The sequence below is a fragment of the Ambystoma mexicanum genome, chromosome 2q, assembly GCF_040938575.1.
Source record: "Ambystoma mexicanum isolate Mex_15411 chromosome 2q, UKY_AmexF1_1, whole genome shotgun sequence".
Taxonomy (NCBI): domain Eukaryota; kingdom Metazoa; phylum Chordata; class Amphibia; order Caudata; family Ambystomatidae; genus Ambystoma; species Ambystoma mexicanum.
In genome coordinates, this window is record NC_090924.1 from 1,168,556,726 (window position 1) to 1,168,575,527 (window position 18,802).

Consider the following 18,802-nt stretch of genomic DNA (forward strand, 5'->3'; position numbering starts at 1 on the left):
ACTGGAAAGAGGGGAACGTTGTTATCCTGAGTCCAGAGAAAAACTAAGCAGCAGAGATAAAACCCTGCCCCTCTCAGATTTTCCAGCAGCATTTTGGTATTGTATTTTACTCTGAAGGTATTCCATGGACTGGCAATGTAAGGTGATGGGAGAATAATGGCAACCAGAAGCCAGGAGGGTCACTGACCCCACAACTCTCCACCCTGAAACTCCAGGCACCCCCCACCAGTTATGCCACTAATATAGTCCCATCTGAGGGATAGCAAGCATCACACTATTGCCCCAGTCCTACATCACTATCCCACAGCCAGCATCCGCTCTGCTGGCCTTCCCCACGGCGCTCTGGCTGCGTGGCTTGGGTTCAGATATGCACCTTTAGTTTCCGGAATTTAACACTGAGTGGGTTCACGAAGTGCAAACCAGACGTAATCAGGATCTTTCCTGGTCTTGTAGAAATCCCATGTTATTAGGATTTGTTCAGTTGGAAGTCAGTGGCTGTCGAAGAAGTAAAATGAGTAAAATTCCACCAATTCTGTCCTGGATTAATAATTCCAGCAAAACATTATTACAGAGAAATAGCTAACATTTTATGGGTCACATCCCTATAAGACGAATAGCAAGTTATATATACCATAAAACGTCATTCATTTTGTATTCATGTATTGAACATTTGACATACACTTTGCCTGGACATAATGGAAATGATCAAGCAAAACAAGTCTTTCAAGCCATAGTATGTAAATAAGAAACACATCATTCAATTGTACAGTTGAGGCAGCAGCTGCAACAAGGTAGGCTTTGAGGTATAGAAAAAAAAAGAAACTGCTTGTGCAGAATGAGGCAGGGATCAACTAGACAGTACACATGGGAGGTGTCTTTAAGTATCGGTAACACTTCATGAAATACACAGCCATTTTATGAATAGTTTCAATTCAAATTGGGTCTGCAGTCGTGGAAGCCAGAAAAGGTAAACATTAATATTTACAGAGCAAGAATATTCAGTTGGACATCAATTCAGATTTTCATGCAAATCCCTTTTTAGCATGTTCCAAAATGTCTTTCCCACACTTACATGCAAATATCAGAAATATCTATAAAAGGTGAATTTGCTATTGTTGAAGGAGCTCAACAAAGTGGGTGCAACTCATTTAGTTAATTCCGAACCACAGATGATAATCCAGAAGAGCCTGATTTTGTAGGGCTATTTGATACAAACAAACTTCTTTTGGCATTCTGGTAGTCCAGGTACATTCTTTCTTTTTTGAATCCGGTTTTTTGATGACTCTTTTCTTTGCTGTATTGATTTGTGTGGTTGTGAACGGCTACTATTGGAAGGCATTAGCCAATATGTTGCTCATCAGATGATAAATTCCACTGGTACAACATCAGATAGGGGCATCCTCTACCTCTGCAGATCTGCAATGACTTGAGGGAAGCAAAAAAGACCACGTGGTCCTACCCATTCCAGTGATGCCGACTGGTCACCTGCTAAGCGGTACACTTCCCTGTGACAGGCCAGGAGCTATGGGCCTCGCAAAGCAACAGACCAGCCCCGTCAATACTGAGAGTAGCGCGACAGTTAGCTGTATGCCTGTCACTGGCTGTAATTGAGTATTGTACTTATCCCTTTAGATGGGGGTCTGTTACGGTAAACGGAAGGATAATGGCGTGGAATCTAAGGGGAAGTAGGCAGAGGACAGTAGGCCAGGTATTTCTCTGCTGTCAGGGCCACATCTGGAGAGGAGGGATGGATAAGGAGGGACATGAGGGAGTTGAGGGAGTGTGGTATGATACCGCGCATTTTGGGATTTCGAAGTTTGGTGGAGGGAAGGCACATGAGGGAGAGGGGACAATGTGGCAGGAAACCAAGGATTAATCTCCAGATGTTGTATGTGTTCCCTTAGATTACCCACTCCACCTCTTCAAACCCTGCCCTGCAGGCTCAGAGAGGCAGTTTACGGGTGGCAAAATGGATCAGGTGCCCATAAAGAACATGCTGTTATAGATGGGGTGGCTATCAACCACTCAATGTATTCCAGCTCAATGTACGCCTTTCCTGCTAGATAACTCAAGCTTCACTCTCATGTCAGCCTAAACCCCGTCAGTGGATTTCAGGCCTTTAGATGAACGCTGCCCATAAACAATTATATATACAATAACGACCCACTACTTCAGAGAGAAGATTTGAGGTCGGCCTGCAATGGCAAACCCAGCAGCTCTGCAAATTACAGAAGTCCCTCTTGAGTCTTTCTTTCAACTGGACAACTGTGCTTTGAACCCGATTTTTGGTTTCATGAGAATTCTCGGTCATTTTAGCCCTCACTCGCTTGGCAGGGCGGTGAATGTTCCCTCAAGCACCAGAATATATTGGCTATAGCTTTGATAAATGGGTTGAGGTTCCTTATTATGCTTGACAATGAAAAGTTCCGGTCTTTTTAATGACTGTAAAGACTGAGTGCAGTGAGCATCGGTTCCATGTTTCACTCCACTGGGAACATTGTATGATTGAATTCTAATACCTGTAAATCATGTCAATAGGTACAAGATAGCGATTTCTCAGATGTGTGAGTCAAAGCAACATTTTGTTATAAACTTCTTTAAATGATCGAAAAGTAATTGGAGTCGCAGTCGATACAAATATTTGCTTGCAGCCACGAAATAGACATGATTAAAGTTCCAAACATATGTGTATGCATGATCTCCTTTGTGTCATGAGATCCTCGGGTATCAGCAATAAAATAACTGCTTTACTGTCCTAGAGAGTATTCACTTTGATTAAGGGTCCACCAGAAATGGCCCATATGCCATCAGTGCACATAAGAATTGTTATAGTAAGTCGTAAAGCCTCCAATTGGTCAAGTCGCACAGACAACATTGAGTGCTACATTTTGAAATGTATCTCTTTGCAGAAGCGCAAGAGGGCCTGGTTGAGCTCAGTAGATGATTCCCTCGGGTTCCAAAAGGAGATACCGTTTAATAGCCGGTGGCAAACAAAGTTGAGGAATCACTTGGTGGCATCTCTTCCACAAAGCTGATCGAACAGCGCATCTGGCCAGATGCATGAGTGTCCGCGGAGTGTTGCTGCACGCAGCGAAGAGGGACTCATAGAAATCCCAGTGTACCTGCAAGACATGGAAGGACATGGAAGATCAAATTATTAAAGGAAACGTGCACTACGGTCGGTTGTCTTTTTAGACACAGATTAATTAATTTAATAAATGAAATGCTGGTTTTTGATGTTCGCGATTGCCTGCAGCTTTAATGGGCAGACATTGTAGGGCTGTGATGCGCCTGTAGTGGTAAATCATGTTCTTTATTGTTCACAAAGGAGACCGGCTCCATCATGGCCAGAACAAAGAATCGGACAATGCGGAGAAGGACTGTCAAATGTATATAAGCCCCTCCTAAACGCCACCCAATACACTGCTAGCGATGGAATTCCATTAACCTAATCGTCAGAGACACCTGACGATTACTGCACCTTCTGCTTTCTCAACTGCTGCAGACACAGGGAAAAAAATGAATTTTACCAGTCCTAGATTTTAAAAACTTGTCTAACTGTGACGCATGAGCCCGTGGGGTAACTCACAACCACTAACCACTCACCACAACGTTCATCTGTGCGTTAGAAACATTACCACTATAGCAGAAATTCAGAGATCCAACAGGGAAATGAACACACCAGTATGCTCAATACTTGCTGGGCAAACTCAGAACTGTCACATCCAAAAATCTCTTTCACCAACCTGCAATGAAAGACAGTCACATCAATCAGGCACTGCACCAAATGGCAAACAATGCTACACTCAGCCCAGCTTTCCCAAACACTGTCTAAAGCAAAGAGTTTGCAGCCAATGAAGTTTATAAATGCTGAAGAAGACACTTAATCCACTCTAGTGTTTAGGTGATGTGATGAAGCCTCAAGTTGGAGGTCAGGAAGTTGGGTGAGATGGACCGTGTAACTTCATCCTGCAATGTAATGCTAACCCAAAAGGTGGTACACAGAGGATCCCCCATGGCCTCTACCCCACACCCAACCTAGGTGTAAGAACCCAGACAGTGAGCCGCCAAAGCACAGTTGTATAAACTTAGGGAGAATCAACCACAGTTTGCAATCACAACCCTCGAAGATGAAGCAGAAGATTAATAATCTCAGGGGCATGATCTTGCAATTTGCAAGGTTCACCATGAGTTGCTCTAAAATAGCCAAGCATGGCTCAGCAGTGGGGACTGTGACTAGGATCAGATGGACAGGAAAGGGGGGCAATTGCAGGCAACCGACAGGGGGAACAATGCAAGAATAAGGCAGCTGCCATTACAAGGGTGCTTCTTCCCTAAATGGCAGACTTCCCTTTTATATTTTACAAATCATAAATAGCTGTAGTTTGTAAAGTTATTTGATTCCGGGTGAGTTCCCTCAGGGTTCTCCATTTTTTTTTTTACAGGCTTCACTTTTATGACATTGGCATATGGAGCTGCAAATCTTCAGACCAAGAATGAAAGTTATGCTATGTTACATTATTGTACGTTTGTATAGCGCCTCATATACCATTGGTATGATCTCAAAGGGCTGTGGGTTGAACGCCCTTTGGGGCCCATAGTCCAGGTCAGTGGAGAGAGTAGGGTAGCATATAGTGCTTGGTGCACTCGGTATGTGTGCAGCCAGTGCTGTTTGCATCGAGGTGGCTGCATTCTAATGCTAGGTGTGGTGCAGTGGTTGTGAGAAATCAGTCAAATGTGTGCACCAAGGTAATTGGCCTCTGAGTCTGTATTCTGGCTGCCTTTGGGCCTGTGTAAGACATTATGTGTGCAGTTAGGCCAATTTATTCAATGTGTATAACTGTGCTCTAATAGACTGTTGTGGTGCTCATAGGTATGTGTGCAGCTTGGCCGAAATTGATCAAGGTGTGTAGCTGCGCTCTATTGTTTGTTGGTGTAAAGTGGAGAATGGGCATATTGGTAGGAGTCTCTGTGCTTTTTGGTAGGAGGCCCCTGTTCCTGATTACTTTCTGGAACCCGATGAGGTGGCTTTGTCTGTCCTGGTGGTTCCCAGTAGTGGATCTCCAAGAGAGATTCCTTGGCTGGTGCAGTTTGTGTTTACCCGGTTGGATGGTCCTATTCCAGAGGCTCTGTTGTAGGTGTCAGAGGGCCCATTTTCCAGGTCTCTGGACATAGTTTATGGTGGGTGGGTGGCTGGGTAAATTCCTGACATGTTTGTGGTTACTGCATGATTCTCAGGAGAGTCCAACCAAGCATGGTTTCGACAGCGGCTCGGGTGCGGGAGTTCTTTTTTTTCCTTTTTTTTAAACTCTTTATTTAGGTTATTCAAGAATAAGTACAATTCAGAACAGTTCTTGGCCTAATTCCTAGGTAGGCCAGGGTTGCCTGACTTGAGCATATACCGCCTTGTGTACCCGATAGGTGACATGATATGCCACTACCGTAATGTTAGAAACATAAGTGCTATGAGGCTCTGCAGTAGTGGCTCTGTGTGTTGATTACCAGATAGATAGAGCTTGACACAGGGTTAACATGAAACAGGGCTTAATGTTGTTGGCTGATAGAGGGGCCTGCGATGGTGGCTTTGGGTGTTGATTCCCAGATGGGTAAGGTTTGACTGGAGTGGGTCCAATTGCATTTAGCTTTCTGAGGGGCCATTACGCTCTGCAGATGTGGTGGTGCACAGGGGTCCGCGGATAGGTTTGTATGACAGTGGTTGGCATCTCCTGGAAGTGATAGTGCCGTCCTTCTTTATGGGAAGATAATGATATGTGACTCTAAAAATGTAATATATGGAATAAGATGTCCTTGTGGAATATATTATGTAGGAATGACAACTAGAAAGGTGAAAAAAAGATGATCTGAACACAAGTCAAATATAAGGACAGGTGCTATAAAATCTCCAGTGACACAACATTTCGAAAAAGAGAGACATAATATCGCCCAGATAAGATTTATCATTCTGGAACAAGTGAAAACATCGAGAAGGGGTGGGAACCTCAACAAAATTGTGCTACAAAAGGAAACTTTCTGGATAGAAAAACTCAACTCTATGCAGCCGAATGGAATGAACGCTGACTGGGATATAAGTTGTTTCCTATAAAACAAACGGGAGGATAACCATCAGAATGGAAAAAAAATCATGTGAAGTGATGACACTGTACAGAAAATGCTGAGATCTTCCAGCACAGATATTACTAAAATCGATGGAGAACAGAGGCATGGATGCATATGAAGTGGGAGAATGGGAGAAAAAGCTCCCCCCAATCTCCTCGCGACCATGGCCTAGAGGATCGCGGCCCAGACACCCACCACAAGATGAATTTGTCTATCTACCAGACGACCAAATACCCTGGTTCAAGAACATAAGGATATGCCCACCAGCCTGCCCTACTCAAGCCGACACCTGCGGCATGGATGAACTCGACTAAGACCTCAACAACAAGCACCCACATCGTTAGAGATGCCATGACGACCTAGCCAACTGCCAAGAAAACACGTGCCACCATGCACACTGGTCACTCACCCACCAACCCACACGAAGAATATATTCAGTGCTATGACGTAGGTGACGGATACACCCACTGATGCGCATCTTTATCATTTTTCACATAGGTTTTTTCGTAATGCAGAAACGCAAGACGCATAAAGCACTCGCGTAAACGCTTGCTGACGCTTCTCCCACCCCTCGCATCGTGATGAGAATATAACGAAGACGTAATACTGCCTATGAAGCCATGTCACACCGCAACACAGGTGCCGTGCATTACACAACCCCACCCATGAACCAGGCCGCAAGTAAGAACCGCCATGAACACTGAATGAGCGAGAGTACAAGTGCTGATCACGCAGAACGAGCCCAGCGAGAGCTCACAGCCAAGGGGGCGATGTTGCAACTCGTATGCTACCAGCCGGAGCCAAGGTCACACCTGTAAGCAAAGCCAAGCACACAGAAGCAAAAATACAACTTTAAATGTGCAGAATTCTGCCCCAGCCATGGTCTCTCCACACGTGACCAAGCCAACCTGACAAGGTGCCAGACCCACGAGGGAGAAGTCGCCTGGGTCCCACGTCTTGGACACAGGCTGCAACAATGAAATGACCCAATGGACACCTACAGCGATGGGAATGGTCTGCTCTCCAGCCTATAAGCAAATCCGCACATTGTCTGCACGAACACATAGTTACACATTGTTGCTAGTGACAGGTACACCGCAAGCTGGGAACAACGTTGGTCCCAGACTGGGGGGCTCGCGGGTGGACCAATCAGAACATGGGGCAGTAATCACTGACGCCACTAACATTAGCCAATCATCAGGGGTCTTCGTGTAACAATTTTCAACTATCTAATAGAAGGGACAACCCAAGTATACCACCTGACTCACCCTCAACCACTAATATTGCTCTCTATATGTATGCTATACTAACCCTACCACTCGAGGAACCAATCCGGAGTGGCAATAGGTTTTTCGCTAACTTTCCCAGGTGACGCAAGTAGCGCGTCATACTGAGGCAAAAAGGGCCTGCGAGCCCCACGAATTTTGAGAGTCTGGACGGCCGCGTACGATCCTAGACCCATCCCTGCCGTTGTTTTAATAAACAGCAGAACCGCCTTGCTTCTTGTGTGTGTCTCATACTCATTTTTGGGGAACACGGGAGGAGTTGGGGCCTCCCAGCCCGGAGGTCCGCAGACGGCTCAGCCGACCCCGGCATAATCACCCCGACAAGTTGGAGGCACTGCTGAGATCTGTTTACGATCTACCTTTTTATTTTTCCAAGGCCTCTCTTTGCGAGGAGGCCCGGCGGCGTGGCCCCCTCTGCCGCTGCCCCCTTTTTGAGGACTGCAGGACCATCGCGGAACTGCGAGAAGACCGGACAGCGCAATCCGGACATTGGCCCTCGGGAGCCGGTTGAGAAGTATCCCGCCCGCGGTTGGCGAGTGTCCAGACGTGGTCCAGACGAGGGGAGGTGGTGAGCCGCTTGGAGGGGTGCACGCAGTCGAGCGGCCCCGCATCAAGAGAACTTGGTGAGTATGTCACACCCAACAAGCAATGTGAGATTGTGAGGGAGGGGGGAGGAGTGCAATAAGGGCGGTGGGAGGTGTTACTAAGGTGTGCGGCGAAGATTTGATCAATTAGTGTTGACGGTGAAGTGAATGGTAGCATGACAGGCGCGAGAGCCGTCCGCCGCCACGTCACCGAGAAGGGTGGGTGGAGCAAGAAAACATCACATGCGGTTGCTCGTAGACACTGATTGGCCTAGGTCGTGGCCACCTGTAAGGGGTGTGTGTGTGTGTGACTTCCTACGAATTGGCGGTTATTGATCAATGAGTAGATGAGGATCCCTATTGATTGAGCAGTGAAACTCGATAGATAGATGACGTTTTCCTGTAGGAGGTAGCTAACTGGTTGCCTAGTACGGAAGATAATTGGCTGATTAAGCCCTCCTGTTGAGGGGTGTATCAGACGTGAGGCGACGCAGCGTGCGCAGTCCGATTATATTGTTGGTTACCTTGTTCCAGGCGTAACAAGAGGACAGCTGTGCGGTTAACGGGGACAAACAGCAAAACTTATTGCGAGCTTTCTGAAGTGTAAAAGATCTTACTGGTAGTTTTTGGAAGAGGTTGGTAACGTCACCCGTAGGGCTTTCATAGGATACCTTGACCACACAGCATTGTTGAAGGGTGATGGGGAAGCGAATAGAGGACAGGGGGTGAGCACGGAGGTTGTCGGCCACCCCAAATACGGGACAGGTGGAGAGGGGGAAGTGACCGTGCACGGAGAACGCCGGCCACGCCGAGTGAGGTTGGAGGAGGAGGGGAGGAGAAAAAGTGGGACGGCTGTATAAGCACATCACACAGGGCACGCAGCCGCAGGGGGCTTCGTGCGCCGTGGCCGCAGGGGGCCGTAACGGTATTAAGGACAAAAAACAAATACAGGAAAAGACAGCATATTTGTAATTGTTATATTTGACGTTTTTCCTTTTAGCGGACGGTCGTAAGTCCCCAAACTACGGGGCCAGGTAACATATCTGCAATTGTCATATTTGACTTGTTTCTTTTAGCGGACGGTCGCAAGTCCCCAAACTACGGGTCCAGGTAACGACAACTATACTGAAGGGAGCTAACAACACAGTGGAACCATGTCATACGGGGTAGGATCGGGAGGGTGGGGGAATACCCTCACTACCCCACTGCAGCATATATGTAAAACACTATCACCCCATCGGGAAAAACTGATCAAATACAGCATAGAATGGACACAAGGGACGGACAACAAAATGACGACACCCTGGCCGCCTAACGGCAGTTTCGACCCGTATGTCCAACACTCACTATTGACGCATATACATAACACATACAAGGGGAAGAAGTTGGCGCATCACGTGGAGGTGTTTAACTTATGGAGGATGTTCCAGGGGTCCCGATCAGGACCAACCGGGATGTTCACTGTGGAGAAACGAAGGAGGGGAAGAAGATTAAGGAGGAAGAGGGAAATGGGGAAAAGGAGGTTGACAGCGCACAGTGCGTGGGAAGAGGCCGAGAGGGGGAGGAAAAGCTTAGCATCGCAAATGAAATAGAAATAAAAAAGGAAAGGACCGACGACATGCCTTTAGCGAAAGTAGTGAAGAAGGAAGAAGGGGGGTTATATCCTGTGACGGAACTACGAGAAGCGGTAAGGCAACAACTAACGGCGGCTGAGGGGTATTCGAACCCCGCGTACAGCCCACCACCATATACAGCTACAGGTAGCTACACAGGGGGGGGGGGGTGACAAGCACGGTAGGCCCAACTTATACGAAGATGCACGCAAACGAAGGGAAGAATAGTGAAGAACCAATACCAACCATAGGACATGACGAGTGGGTAGCAGCGCAGGTGCTGTTAAAATTGCGAGGGACACTAACGGGAGAAGAAAAGGAGGTAGTACGGAGAGTGAACCAGGACAACGAGGGTAGCAGTGAAATAAGAGGGGAGGAAGATAAAAGGAAAGAAGGGGAGCTGTTGCGAGCAGAGGAGGAGATGCTGGAGGAACGATTGGCAGAATTAAGGAATGAGCAAAATGCTCTGATCAAACATATTGAGAGGGAGGAATGAGAGAGAAGGAGGGAAAAGAAGGAAAGTAAGGATGAGTTAGAAAAAATGAGGGAACGAACTGAAGAACGGAAGCGGGAAGCTGAAAGGATGAAGGCGATAATCGAGCAGCACAGCGTGACAGGAAAAGAGAGGAAGAAGAGAAAGAAAAGGAAATGGAAATATGGAAGGAGAAAATACTATCAGAAACCACCAAGAAATACGAGGAAGGTAAAGTATCAGAAAGCATATTAGAAAGGGAGAGAGAGAGATGGGAAAGGAGGAGAGAGGAAGAAAGGATATTAGAGAAGGAAGGTGAGTAGTGAGGTGATGGAGGAATTGAAAAAGAAAAGAGAGGAAATAGGTGGTGAGATAGTGGAGAAGAGGGAAGGGGAAAGAAGAGATATGAAAGGGGAGAGTGGGGTAAGGAAATATGTACGCAGGGATGCAGAAGTAGCCACAACATCAGCACAAAGGGGAGCAATTTGTAAAGAAGAAGCGGAAGGAACGGATTCAATAGACTTAAAAACAGTAACGATTAAGGGGAAAAAGACAGACTGGGGGTTGTTGTAACGCTCACCTGATTCCCACGGAGGCGCTGACCCAAACTGGACTGCTACAGTTGCTTCTATGACTATGATGAGGCGTAGAACTCGGAAGACGCTCTGGGCAGGTCCTCCGAATATTGACTGTCTGGCTTGTAAGGTGAGTTTTCTGCAGGTGGAAGAAAAAGGGGTAATTACAAGCGGGTTGGATAAGTTCTCCCACCAATCTTCTGCCTTTCCCACTTCTTGGTTCTCGACTGGTCTCCACGAACTCTCACCTTTGGTTAGTAAAGCCGAGCTCTCCATCCTGCTTCTGGTGCAGGGGCGCGTGGAATCCAGTTACGTCACTGGATGATTTCAGTGTTTAGGCTCAGTGTCCTTCAGGTGCCGAGGAGCTGTTGGCGACACCACCACTGCTGTGCAAGAAGAGGCTTGTGAGTATAGAAGATCTGAGGCTGCTTCTGAAGGAGCACCCTTTTATAATGTCCTTTTCTGTCTTTCAGGTGCCGAGATGCTGTGGGCGATGCCGCCGCTGTTGCTCGTGCGGTGGCACGTAAGTATAACTGAATTGTGGCCGTTTCCAAATGGGCGCCTCTGATAATGGGCCTCATTACGACCCTGGCGGTAAGGGGTTTACGCCAGCGTTAGCTGCGCCGACCCCTTACCGCCAATTACGAGGTCCCTTAGCGCCATGGCGCTTTTAACACCTGCTTTGAGCAGGTGTTAAAATCCATGGCGCTAAGGGACCATGGAGTTAATTACGCCACCGTAATTTACGGTGGCGTAATTAACGCCTTCCCCACTCCCATTATGCCCTATGGGGCAAAAATGGGAATGGGGAAGGGTAAATGGGGATTGGGGACTTACCGCCCCCGCCAACCTCGAAATGGGGCGGTAAGTCCGCCAACCACCATGGCGTAAACGTAGTTTACGCCATGGTGGTAAAGTCACGGCCCAGGCGGTAACTTACCGCCTGGGTCGTAATGAGGCCCAATGTCTTTTCCTTCCTTTCAGGTGCCGAAATGCTGAGGGCGATGCTGCCGCTGCTGTGCGTGAAGAAGCGCGTAAGTATAACTGAGTTGCGAACCCTTCGGCTCGGACACCACTAACAATGTCTTTTGTCTTCCAGGTGCTGGGATGCTGCCAAAGCGAAGGCCGCGGTGAACTCCGGTGTGATCAAGGATGGATAAGGTAAGCGAGCGCAGCTGCGAGTGTGTTGCCCGTTTTCTAACCTTATGTCTTTATTTGCAGGTTGTCGGAGACTGGACTCTTGTTTGTGGCTGAATTCTGGTGGGTAGATGTTCCTGTGCCTTTTCTTCATCCACAGGTTGCTGCTCGAACAGCTGAGGGTGTGTCTGAACCTGGAATGCAGGAGCCGACTCGGTGAGCGTCCTGCTGCTGTTGCAGAATAACGCGAAGCACGTGAATTCTATCGGGCGTGGTTTAAATAGTGGAGAAGTGCTTTGATGTGCGTATTCTTCCTCCAGCCTCACCCAGGTAAGAAAAGAGTTCCTGTAACAGAGGATTGGTCCCTCCCAGCCAGTGGCTGGGACTTCACCCAGCTTGGATTGTTCTAGGTGAGTATGCAGCATGGTCTGCCACAGGTAAGTCCACCCAATCACTACTGCACACTTTAAGAATATGAGCCCGGCGCCCATGGCGCCGGGACTGTGGTTCCTTATGAGCCTGGCGCCAGAGGCGCCAGGACATGGTCCAAAGGGCCCCTGTAGGGGTCTGCTGGAACCGGGGGTGTGGATGATGAGCCTGCTTCCGGGGACGCTGGGCCAGTCTTGGCTCCTCGGGAGTAGCGCTCATGACAGCACCCCCCCTCAAGGCCCATCCCAAACTTGTCCTCCCCGGGGGTTTTGGTTTATCGGGAAAGGTTCGGTGGAATTTCCTGACTAGACGAGGAGCATGGACGTGGTCATAGGGTTCCCAGGATCTTTCCTGGGGTCCGTAGCCTTTCCAGTCGATTAGGTAGAATAGTTTTGATTTGATGATCTTGGAGTCCAAAATGTTTTTAACTTCAAATTCGGGTTCTCCATTCACCTGAATGGGTTCTGGAGGTCTGGTCAGTCTGGTTCCAGGTTGCATGGGTTTCAAAAGAGATACGTGAAACACAGGATGTATTCTCATATGGGTTGGCAAATCTAATTTAACGGCCACTGGATTAATTATGGCCGTAATTGAATATGGTCCCAGGTATTTGGGGTTGAAGGTGCGAGGTCCTTTTAGCGATAAATGTTTGGTGGACAACCAGACTTGATCCCCAACCTGGTATTGAGGGGCATTGCTTCAGTGTTGGTCTGCTCCTTTTTTGTACCTTTCTTTAGCTTGTTGTAGATGTGCAGTCGCTTCCTTGAAAGCTTGGGTAATAACAGAGTGCAACTGATCTACGGCGGGTGTTCCAAGATCTTGAGGTGGGTCGAGGTTGGAGGTTCGAGGATGAATTCCATACAAGATGTAGAAGGGACTCTTCCCGGTTCCCGAATGAACTGAATTGTTGTATGCATATTCAGCTATCCAAAGGTTGTCCTTCCAGTTGCTTTCAGACTGTTGTAGCATGCATCGTAAATATTGTTCGAGAGTCTGGTTTGTTCTCTCGGTTTGCCCGTCGGTCTGGGGGTGATGGCTGGTTGAAAGTCTTACATCGATTTGAGCTGACCGACAACAACTACGCCAAAAGTGAGAAATAAACTGGCTTCCTCTATCAGAGATTAGTACCGACGGGAAGCCGTGTAACCGGACAATGTTTTCAAGGAATTCTCTGGCTAGTACTGAAGCTGAAGGTAAGCCTTTTAGCGGAATGAAGTGGGCCATTTTAGAAAACAAATCCACAATAACGAGAATAGTGTTGTACCCGGAACAAGAGGGTAAGTCTGTGATGAAGTCCATGGAAAGGGTATGCCATGTACACGGTGGAATGTCTAATGGTTGCAGAAGACCAGCCGGCCTTTTCTTTTGACCCTTGTTTTGAGCGTACACACCACAGGACATCACAAATTCTTTTATGTCTTTTCTCCATGAAAGCCACCAGAAGTGTCTCTTCACTTTTTCTGTGGTTTTGGCGATGCCAGGGTGACCCTCCATTAATGAATCATGATAACAGGAGATTACCTGTTTTTGTAAATCGGCGTGTGGTAGGAATAATCGTCCTTGGAAATAAGGAAAGTCATTGTTTACGGTGAAGTTCTCTCCTCTTTGTAACCAGCTCTGTAAGTCTGATGGGGTCACAAGTTGTTTAGTTTTTGCCTCAATATCCTCGATGGATTGCAAAGAAATCAGACCCAAGATCCTTTGTTCAGGAATTATTGGTACGGGTTCGGGATTGACAACGTTATCTCCCATTCCAATTCGGGAAAGAGCATCCGCTTTGCCGTTCTTGTTGCCCGGGCGGTAAGTGATCACAAAGTCAAATTCAGCAAAGAATAGAGCCCAGCGAAGCTGTCTGGAGGATTGAGCTTTGGCGGTTTTCAGATACTGTAGATTTCGATGATCGGTGATCACCGTAACGGTGTGTTTGGCCCCGAGGAGATAATGCCGCCAGGCCTTAAAGGCGGATTTAATAGCTAAAAGCTCTTTGTCCGTGATGGTGTAATTAATCTCAGGCGCTGAGAACTTTCGAGACCAAAACGCCACAGGATGCAGTTGGTTAGTCTCTGGATCCCTTTGTGATAGAACTTCTCCCATTGCTAAGCTGGAGGCATCGGTTTCAACGATGTAAGGGAGATGCGGGCGTGGGTGTTTCAGTATTGGCGCCAAGGTGAACTTGGCCTTTAGCTCTTGGAAGGCTTGTTCAGCTTCTGCAGACCATTCAAAGCGCTTATTTTTTCTTAAGAGGGATGTGATGGGTTGTACCACTCGTGAAAACTCTGGAATAAATCTGCGGTAAAAATTGGCAAAGCCTAGCATGCTTTGAACGCCTTTCACCGAAGTAGGAGATGGCCATTTGAGGATTGCGTCAACCTTTCTCGAGTCCATGTGGACTCCTTTGGGTGTCAGAATAAATCCCAGAAATTCGACCTCGGTGACATGAAAGGCACATTTCTCGAGCTTGGCAAAGAGTTTATGTTGGCGAAGTTTTTCAAGGACCGCCCTAACATGATTTCGATGATCAGCTTCCGATGATGAGTACACAAGAATGTCGTCTATGTAGACGACAACACAGACATCAATGAGCTCTCTGAGGACGTCATTCATGAAATATTGGAAGGCGGCCGGCGCATTGCATAGTCCGAAGGGCATCACTTGGTATTCAAATAGCCCATACTTAGTGCGAAATGCCGTCTTCCATTCATCACCTTCCTTGATCCGTACCAAATGATAAGCTCCCCGGAGAGCAAGCTTGGTATAAATACAGGCGTTTTTCACCTGGTCGAGGAGTTCCGGGATCAGAGGTAAGGGGTATCTGTTTTTTACTGTTATCTGATTCAGAGCACGGTAATCAATACAGGTTCTGAGGTCACCTTCTTTTTTTGGTACGAAGAACAGAGCCGAGGATGCAGGAGACTTTGACGGACGGATAAAGCCAAAGGCCAGATACTGGTCTAAATACTGTCGCAGATGAAGGTTCTCAGGCTCGGTGAGGGCGTAAATCCTACTGCAAGGGGGAGTTGCACCGGGTAGCAGATCTATCTGACAATCGTATGATCTGTGAAGTGGCAAGGTGTTAGCCTTGTTCTTTTGAAAAACATCTTGGAACTCTCGATACTCTTGAGGCAATTGTGGACCGTCAGTCGTTGCTGACGCTAGGCCAATGCTGTGTCGTGGATAGCAGGTTGGTGCACACTCAGGGAACATTATCGTCTTTGCTCGCCAATCAATCTGAGGGTTGTGTTTCTCCAACGAAGGGATTCCTAGGATTACTTGGAATTGAGGAGCCTTGATCACGTCGAACACAATTAACTCCCGATGCCCGTCTTGGCCTAGTAACGTCACTTCAGCAGTGGTATGGGTTACCGGTCCGGAGGCGATTTCGGTCCCATCCACCGTGGTAATGACGTCTTTAACCGCCTTTGGACAAAGAGGTAGGTTCATCCTGGAAGGCAATTCGCGGTCCACGTAATTTCCTATTGCTCCACTATCAATGTATGCCTTAATAGCATGCAAACGTTCTGGTTGCTTTGGGTTTACGAGGACCATAGGCATTATGAAGTGCGAGGTCAAAGAACTGGTTTTTAAGCTCGGCAAGCGGACCTCTACACTTGTCGGGCGAGGTCGTTTCCCGGCTCAGGCTTTTCAGAGTTCTTGTCAGAAGCTCCTACTGTCTGCTTAGGTGGTTTTACCGGGCAATCTCGAAGAAAATGTCCTGAGTTTCCACAATAGAGGCACAATTGCATTTGTCGTCTTCTGTCACGCTCTTTCTGGGTTAAGGGACCCTTTACGGCCCCAATCTGCATAGGTTCAACGGTGTCGACCCTTTGGCGTTGCTTTGTGTTTTCGTGAATACTCGGGTTTCAAACCTGGATCGGTCCGCCTTTCTGTTTCGGAGCCTATGATCCAATTGGACCACCAAATCAATATATTCCGAACAGTCCTGAGGAGGATTCACAACCTGGGCAAGGACGTCTTTAAGTTCACCACGCAGACCTCTGTGAAATAGCGTGATCCTTTTATCCTCGGGCCATCTAGTTTCCACGATTAACCTATTAAAAGATGCAATGTAGGCTAAGAGGTCCTGGTTGCCCTGTCGCAGGGAGAGGAGTTCGTTGTCCAGGGCCTGCCCTTGGGAATGTCTTGCAAAAAGTCTCTCCATACTCGCCTGGAAGACTGAGAAGTTCTGAAGAATTGGGTCATCCTGTGTAACCAGAGGGATCGACCAATCAGCGGCGCTGCCGCTAAAATACGAAAGTACAAAAGCTACCTTGGTCTGGTCAGTTGGAAAGGCTGCGGGTCTACAAAGAAAGTGCAGTCGGCATTGATTTATAAACACTGCAAATCTTTTAGGGTCACCAGAAAAGCGTTATGGTGGTGCCAATGGCACATTTCCAGGTAGGTTGATTTGAACAGGATTGGTTGAAGTAACTGGGGTATAATTCCCCCCTGAGTTAGGTAGAGGAGTTTGCCCCGCTTGACTCTGTAATAACTGTCTGGCGAGATCGTCAGTTCGTTCTTTTGACATTATCAATTCCCTCTTAAGGGCGTTCGTTTCCTGGCGAGCAGCATGGACTTCAGCTCTTAATTCCCCCAACAACTGGGCCAATTGATCTGTGTCAGAAGTTTCCATAGCGCCTGGGTAGGAGATTATGGGTAGGCTTCGCGTTCTGTAACGCTCACCTGATTCCCACGGAGGCGCTGACCCAAACTGGACTGCTACAGTTGCTTCTATGACTATGATGAGGCGTAGAACTCGGAAGACGCTCTGGGCAGGACCTCCGAATATTGACTGTCTGGCTTGTAAGGTGAGTTTTCTGCAGGTGGAAGAAAAAGGGGTAATTACAAGCTGGTTGGATAAGTTCTCCCACCAATCTTCTGCCTTTCCCACTTCTTGGTTCTCGACTGGTCTCCACGAACTCTCACCTTTGGTTTAGTAAAGCCGAGCTCTCCATCCTGCTTCTGGTGCAGGGGCGCGTGGAATCCAGTTACTTCACTGGATGATTTCAGTGTTTAGGCTCAGTGTCCTTCAGGTGCCGAGGAGCTGTTGGCGACACCACCACTGCTGTGCAAGAAGAGGCTCGTGAGTATAGAAGATCTGAGGCCGCTTCTGAAGGAGCACCTTTTTATAATGTCCTTTTCTGTCTTTCAGGTGCCGAGATGCTGTGGCCGATGCCGCCACTGTTGCGCGTGCGGTGGCACGTAAGTATATCTGAATTGTGGCCGTTTCCAAATGGGCGCCTCTGATAATGTCTTTTCCTTCCTTTCAGGTGCTGAAATGCTGAGGGCGATGCTGCCGCTGCTGCGCGTGAAGAAGCGCGTAAGTATTACTGAATTGTGGCCACTTCAAAATGGGCACCTCTAATAATGTCTTTTCCTTTCCTTTCCTTCAGAGCCGAAATGCTGAGGGCGATGCTGCCGCTGCTGCGCGTGAAGAAGCGCGTAAGTATAACTGAGTTGCGAACCCTTCGGCTCGGACACCACTAACAATGTCTTTTGTCTTCCAGGTGCTGGGATGCTGCCAAAGCGAAGGCCGCGGTGAACTCCGGTGTGATCACGGATGGATAAGGTAAGCGAGCGCAGCTGCGAGCGTGTTGCCCGTTTTCTAACCTTATGTCTTTATTTGCAGGTTGTCGGAGACTGGACTCTTGTGGCTGAATTCTGGTGAGTAGATGTTCTTGTGCCTTTTCTTCATCCACAGGTTGCTGCTTGAAAAGCTGAGGGTTTGTCTGGACCTGGAATGCAGGAGCCGACTCAGTGAGCGTCCTGCTGCTGTTGCAGAATAACGCGAAGCACGTGAATTCTATTGGGCGTGGTTTAAATAGTGGAGAAGTGCTTTGGTGCGTATTCTTCCTCCAGCCTCACCCAGGTAAGAAAAGAGTTCCTGTAACAGAGGATTGGTCCCTCCCAGCCAGTGGCTGGGACTTCACCCAGCTTGGATTGTTCTAGGTGAGTATGCAGCATGGTCTGCCACAGGTAAGTCCACCCAATCACTACTGCACACTTTAAGAATATGAGCCCGGCGCCCATGGCGCCGGGACTGTGGTTCCTTATGAGCCTGGCGCCAGAGGCGCCAGGACATGGTCCAAAGGGCCCCTGTAGGGGTCTGCTGGAACCGGGGGTGTGGATGATGAGCCTGCTTCCGGGGACGCTGGGCCAGTCTTGGCTCCTCGGGTGTAGCGCTCATGACAGTTGTCGCTCCTGGATGATTTTTGCAGCGAAGAAGAAGAAGGAATGGGGGAAGAAGGAAGAAGCGGCGATAGGGAAAGCTTAGACAAATTGTACATTACCCGCACCAACCGGGAATCACCATGGGCATGCAGAAGGAAGGAAGAACTGGGGGGAAGTGAGGAGAAAGAACGAGAAGTGGCGGGAAGGCAAACACGTGCAGCTACACCCGCATCATCCTGTCCAACATGTCCGCCCACACCCGCTCCTGAACACACCCCCTACGCAGGCAGGCTTAGAGATCTCCCCGGACGGAGGCAGGAAGAACGGACGCACACACCCACATTTAATAAAGAAAATAATAAGGGAAGGGGAAGAGATGAACGGGAAGCTACAACGAGCAGCGGTAATATGGACATGACAG

At 48.1% G+C, this 18,802-nt stretch overlaps 1 protein-coding gene across 1 annotated transcript in view; it reads right to left on the bottom strand.

Moving 5' to 3' along the window:
• Positions 1-650: 650 nt before the first annotated feature.
• Positions 651-18,802, bottom strand: part of ASB4 (ankyrin repeat and SOCS box containing 4) — a 279,612-nt gene continuing 261,460 nt past the window's right edge. Inside the window, exon 5 of the mRNA XM_069648554.1 lies at positions 651-3,122. Coding sequence (XP_069504655.1) covers positions 2,934-3,122 — 189 coding nt within the window. The 3' untranslated portion in view covers positions 651-2,933. The remainder of the gene's footprint in view (positions 3,123-18,802) is intronic.